Consider the following 5,762-nt stretch of genomic DNA (forward strand, 5'->3'; position numbering starts at 1 on the left):
TCTAAAATATGAAAATTAGTAAGCTTGAGCTTGATGTTAGCACATAATTTGGCACGCTATCAGTGGCTTACTGACTGTGGACACACTGAAAAGCACTAAATGGAGATTTCAAATCCAGTCTTGCTACTCAATGACTGGCCAATTCACTTGATTTCCTTTCAGTTTCATTATCAAAGTGGAGGAATTATGATTACAAGTGATCAATGGGCATATGGAGGTAACAGTGCTTTAAGATAGCTATTGTAAGAGATTGGACTTATGAAAAATTAAAAAATGAAAGCTGGGCACGGTGGTTCACACCTGTAATCCCAGCACTTAGGGAGGCCAAGGCAGGAGGATTGCTTGAGCTCAGGAGTTCAAGACCAGCCTCGCCAACATGGTGAAACTCCGTCTCTACTAAAAATACAACAAATTAGTTGGGTATGGTGGTGTGTGCCTATAATCCCAGCTAATTGGGAGCCTGAGGCATAAGAATTGCTCAAACCCAGGAAGTGGAGGTTGTGGTGACTCAAGATTGCACCACTGTACTCCAGACTGGGTGACAAGTTGCCTCATCATACGTAATACACCCATGTCCTCATCCTTCCTTAGAATGAGTTCTGTGTTAGAAGTTTAAGTGGAGTGGTTATTTGAGCAGAGAGGACAGAAGGATGAGAAAGAACAACACTGAAATAGGGAAAACACTCCATGTAAAAGCTCTGGGGTGAAAAGTGAGATTAATCCTGTTCCCACTTCAGAATCAAGCCCATGTGACTCAAACTTCATGACAGGAGGGATAGCGGGAGAAGATGAGGTTGCAGAGGTGGACAGAAGAGGTCAGCTCACTTAGGGTATTGTGATGGGAAGCCATTGGGACGGTAAGCAGGAGAGTGGCATGAAGAATTACTAGGCTGTTGTATGAGAATGGACTATATAGGACAGGCGGCAGCAAGGAAACGAGACCATCTGTAATAAGTAGAGGTAATGGTGGCTGGGCCAGGGCCGTAGTTGTGGAGGTGATAAGTATCTGGCTGTGAGTTACATTTTGAGATTGAGCCAATGGGACTTACTGATGGATTGGTTAGTAATTAAGAGATCAGTAAACAATACGGGCTTTGGTGCAAGGCTTTGGGTCCAAACAACACACCACCCCTTGTTATCTAGCTAAGTAACTTTACCAGGCCTCATTTTATCTCCTTGTTTCTTGGATGATATCTTCTTTTACCTCTATGAAGATCACTAAAGTGATCATTTAAAAAATTTTTTATCTTATAGAGCCAGCCTCTCACTATATTGCCCAGGCTGGTCTGAACTCCTGGGCTCAAGCAATCTGCCCGTCTTGGCCTCCCCAAGTGCTGGGATTACAGACATGAGCCACTGTGTCCTGCTGAGCATTAGAATTTTTGCCACTAACAGTGCTTGGTGGTAGACTGCAGGTCTGTAATTAAAGTGCAAAAAGGAAAGAGAAATACATTTACAGAACTGCTAGGCACTGTAAATAAACTTTGATGTTCATCTATTTTAACTAGTTTGAAATTATAAAACTGAAATTTCCAGACAACCGCTATTATTTTATTCATCTGAACTGTATTAATATTTTGTCTTATTCACCTTTTCATCCCTGTGCTTCGTATGGTGCCTGACTCATAACCATCACTCAGAAAATGAGGAATGCTTGAAAAGGAAGAGGGAATCTTGTCTTTTACTTTTTTTTTAAAGGGGAAGAGGTAAGTGAATCTTGGTTGCAGTGCACTCTATACCGAGACCAACTAGGTCGTAGAGACCCCCACCCAGGCAGTGCTGAAGGAATTAAGAAGCAGACACCCAGATAGAACAGCAAAGTGGGATTATCTGGAGGAACCAACAGTCTTCTGAGCTGAGAGCCTCAGAGGGCTGACAGCATTCTGGGCTGAAGGCCTCAAGCAGACAGTGACTCACATTATTTATTCTCTCTGAACAGGTGATTATTATTAACAAACAGGTGTTCTGTGTTTTCTCATAGAACCAACATAAACTAGATAGGCAGCTGGTGCCTGATTACCACTGATCACAGACCAACTAGAAAGTATTCTCCACGAGCGAGCCACGGGGGCCAGGTCACATGTCCTGTGCTTAAAGAATTGTTTTAACCGGTGTATGGTTTACATATACTGTCTTGCCACTTTAGAATGCCCCAGGTAGTTTTCCACTGGGGGTGGGGGGTGGATAGGTTTTCCTTGCCATCGTTCTTAGCAGACTATATTTTATCATACACTCAGCATTTCTCAACAACTCTGAAATTTTAATTACTTTTTATAGTTAAATAGGAGATTAATTTACTTAGCAGGGAATACAGCAGTCCAGGATAACAGAACAATAACAGCGTTTTAAAAAATATTTTATTTATGGGCCAGGTGTGTATGGTGGCTCACACCTGTAATCCCAGAACTTTGGCAAGCTGAGGAGGGCAGATCACTTGAGGTCAAGATTTCAAGACCAGCCTGGCCAACATGGTGAAATCCATCTCTACTAAATATACAAAAAAGCCAGGTGTGGTGGTGGGCTGTAATCCCAGCTACTCGGGAGTCTGAGGCACGAGGATCACTTAAACCTGGGAGGTGGAGGTTGCAGTGAGCCAAGATCATGCCACTGCACTGCAGCCTGGGCGACAGATCAAGACTCTGCTTCCAAAAAAAAAAACCAAATACATAAATAAAAAACAAAAATTTTATTTAAGTTATTTTTTTTTGTAGAGGCAGGCTCTCACTTTTTTGCCCAGGTTGGTCTCGAACTCCTGGCCTCAAGCCATCCTCCCGCTTGAGCTTCCCAAAGTGCTGGGATTACAGGCGTGAGCCCCTGTGCCTGGCCGATGCCAGCGTTTTAACTCTACAACAAATTGAAACTCAAACGAGAGGAAGGCGACCTCTCACACCAACTCTTCTGCTCAAATGATCCTCTGCCAATGAAGGCGGAGAAGGGTGAACCCGGGGCCATTGGGCAGATCTTTGCGACAGCGGGTCGGGGCGTGGCAGAGGCCTAATGCCCGCCCCGGCCGCGACCAACAGGCCCTGTGGCCTCTGGCTCGGGGCGGGGCGACCCGCCCCTCCCTCATCACCTGCGGCGCAGCCGGAGCTGGTGCAGCGACCGCGACCTCCCGAACGCGGGGCGCGGAGAAGCAGGTGAGTGCCTGTGTGTACCTGCGGGCCGGGAACAGAGGATGTGCCGCGTGTCAGTCCTTCTCTCCCAGAGCGGGGGCGAGAGGCTGTAGGGGAAGGCGAAGGGGCGGTGGGCAGCGAGGGAGAGGGAGCCGTGGGGTGGACGTACTTCCCGGCCTGGGAACACACGGGCTTTCCAGGCCGCGGGGGACGGTGTCGGGTGTCGGGGCGCGGTGGCAACGCTGGAGTTCCCGGGTCCGCCGGCGCACTCAGCCCTGGTGACCCAAGCCAGGGCGCTGGGGAGAGATCAGAGACCGTTGCGGCGGGGCTGTGGGGCCCCCGGGTCCCGGCGCCGCTGTACACAGAAACCGTTGCTACGGCTGAGGATGCCGTTTCTTTTTGGTCTCTGTCTGCAGGAGGCGCTCGGCCCTGTGGAGGAAAGAGGGTGCCTCGGTGGGAGAGACCCAGCTTTTCGCGTTACTAGGCCAGCGCAATTTGCACTGGAGGTATTACTAAACTGGCCACGAAATATGGGAGGTGGGTGTGGATCAGGATGATGGAGCAATTAAATCCAGCTAGGACCGAAGATTTTCCCAATTCGAGACAAAGACTTTGCGAACAGAGGTGGAAGAGTTCTGACGTATTGTATAACTTGTTTTTTGAACTTGGGGTGGACATTCGGTAATCTTGAGAAGTTGTATCCTACATAAAGAAAGAAAAAAAAGCATGGTTGTTTTCAAAAAGGATTCTCAGAGAGACTTGGTCCACAGGGAGTGAGCTCTCCCAATTGACTGTTCAGTTTTAGAGCCAACTCCTCGTACTCTTTCTCTGTTCTCACTACTGCACTTGACTAGTCTTTAAAACAAAAAGATTCTCAAAAATGTTAAAACGGTGTTCAGAATGAAATTCATTTGATTAGGTAAGAGATGGCTCTGTCATATGTTTTTAATCATATTTTATTGAAATCATAAAATCTCAGGGGTTGCAAAATACCTTCAATTCAGGATAATCTATTTTAATCCCATAACATGTCTTCCACCAAAGATCCCCCAGCTCTTTGGAAAAATTCTCTTAGGGCAACCCATTCTATTCTGCGTAGCATCAATAATTTACAAGTTCATCATCTTGCTTTCCTGTAACTTCTACCCCTTAAGTTTATCCTTGTCATGGGAGCCATTCATCAATAGGCCCTGCAGGTATGGTGTGAAAGCCACATCTAATTTCTCAGCTGGATCTCATCCTGAAGTCTAAGAACTGTCATCTATATCTTACACCTAAGTTAAAGCCGGCAGGAATTTGGAGAAGTGGACAGTGTCCTCTTTTTCTGCAGAGGTCTAATATATGACCAGACACCCAGAGGGTTGAAAAGAAATACTTCAATGAATTAGACCCATTGCTACTTCTTGGTTTATTGTTTGTTTTTGAGATGGAGTCTTGCTCCGTCACCCAGGCTGGAGTGCAGTGGCACAGTCTCAGCTCACTGCAACCTCCACCTCCAGGGTTCAAGTAATTCTCCTGCCTCAGCCTCCCATGTAGCTGGGATTACAGGTGCCCGCCACCACGCCTTGCTAATTTTTGTATTTTTAGTAGAGATGGGGTTTCACCATCTTGGCCAGGTTGGTCTTGAACTCCTGACCTTGTGATCCATCCACCTCGGTCTCCCAAAGTGCTGGGATTACAGGTGTGAGCCACTGCGCCTGGCTGCTACTTCTTGTTTTTAAAATTATTGTCCAATAGGGTTTAGTGCAGTGTTTTGTTTTTTTTTTTCTTTTTTTTAAGCGTTGATAGTCCCAATTCAATTAAATTCAGCAAATGTTTCTGAAGGGGTATAGGCACTGCTTATTATGTTAGCCCTGGAGCTATGAGGATAAATAAAGTGAGCTCTTTCACAATCTAGAAAGAAAGACAAATAAAACATAATTCAAATATGTGCTAAGAGAGAGGTATGCACAGGGCCCGGCGTGGTAGCTTACACCTGTAATCCCACCTGGGAGGCCAATGCGGGCGGATCATTTGAGATCAGGAGTTCAAGACAAGCCTGGCCAACATGGTGAAACCCTGTCTCTACTAAAACTACAAAAATTAGCTGGGTGTGGTGGCGCATGCCTGTAATCCCAGCTACTCGAGAGGTTGAAGCAGGAGAATTGCTTGAATCCAGGAGGAGGAGGTTACAGTGAGCCGAAATTGTGTCATTGCACTCCAGCCAGGGTGACAGAGTGAGACTCCATCTCAAAAAAAAAAAAAAAAATGATATATACAGAGTGCCCTTAGAACACAGTTCTGGGAGCTGTTCATGGCTGAGAGTGGTAGGAAGAAGGAGGAGGCAGGGAGTGCGGAAAAGGATTGTGTAAGGAAAGTTACAGACAGGATGTTATTTATGTTTGTGGTGAATCACAAAGGATGATTGGGATGTTAACAAACAGCTAAAGTAGCAGAAGGTCATTCAAAATTAACATTTAAAAATCTTAAAAAGCAGTTTGGGCACCACAACCTGCTCTGTCATTGTATTCCAGCTTTGCTTAAGTGAAGATTAAGTGAGGTAATCCACGTATGGGGCACAGTAATTTCACTCCATAAATGTTAACTGCTGTTATCAGGGATAGGGAATTCAAAATGAAGAGGCTTCTTGGGGGGAAAATCCTCTACCTT

General features: G+C 45.9%; 1 protein-coding gene across 2 annotated transcripts in view; it reads left to right on the top strand.

Annotated features, from left to right (window-relative positions):
- Positions 1–3,075: 3,075 nt before the first annotated feature.
- Positions 3,076–5,762, top strand: part of SPAG1 (sperm associated antigen 1) — a 75,555-nt gene continuing 72,868 nt past the window's right edge. The window contains exon 1 of one of the 2 annotated variants that reach the window (XM_017505011.2): positions 3,076–3,137. Coding sequence is in view for 1 of the 2 variants with exons in the window: in XM_037730109.1 (XP_037586037.1) it covers positions 3,644–3,650 (7 nt within the window). In the remaining variant the exon portion in view is untranslated. Of the gene's footprint in view, positions 3,138–3,630; positions 3,651–5,762 lie in introns of those variants that run through there. The other variant, XM_037730109.1, reaches the window with a different exon arrangement.

The sequence above is a fragment of the Cebus imitator genome, unplaced genomic scaffold (assembly GCF_001604975.1).
Source record: "Cebus imitator isolate Cc_AM_T3 unplaced genomic scaffold, Cebus_imitator-1.0 Scaffold331, whole genome shotgun sequence".
Lineage (NCBI taxonomy): Eukaryota > Metazoa > Chordata > Mammalia > Primates > Cebidae > Cebus > Cebus imitator.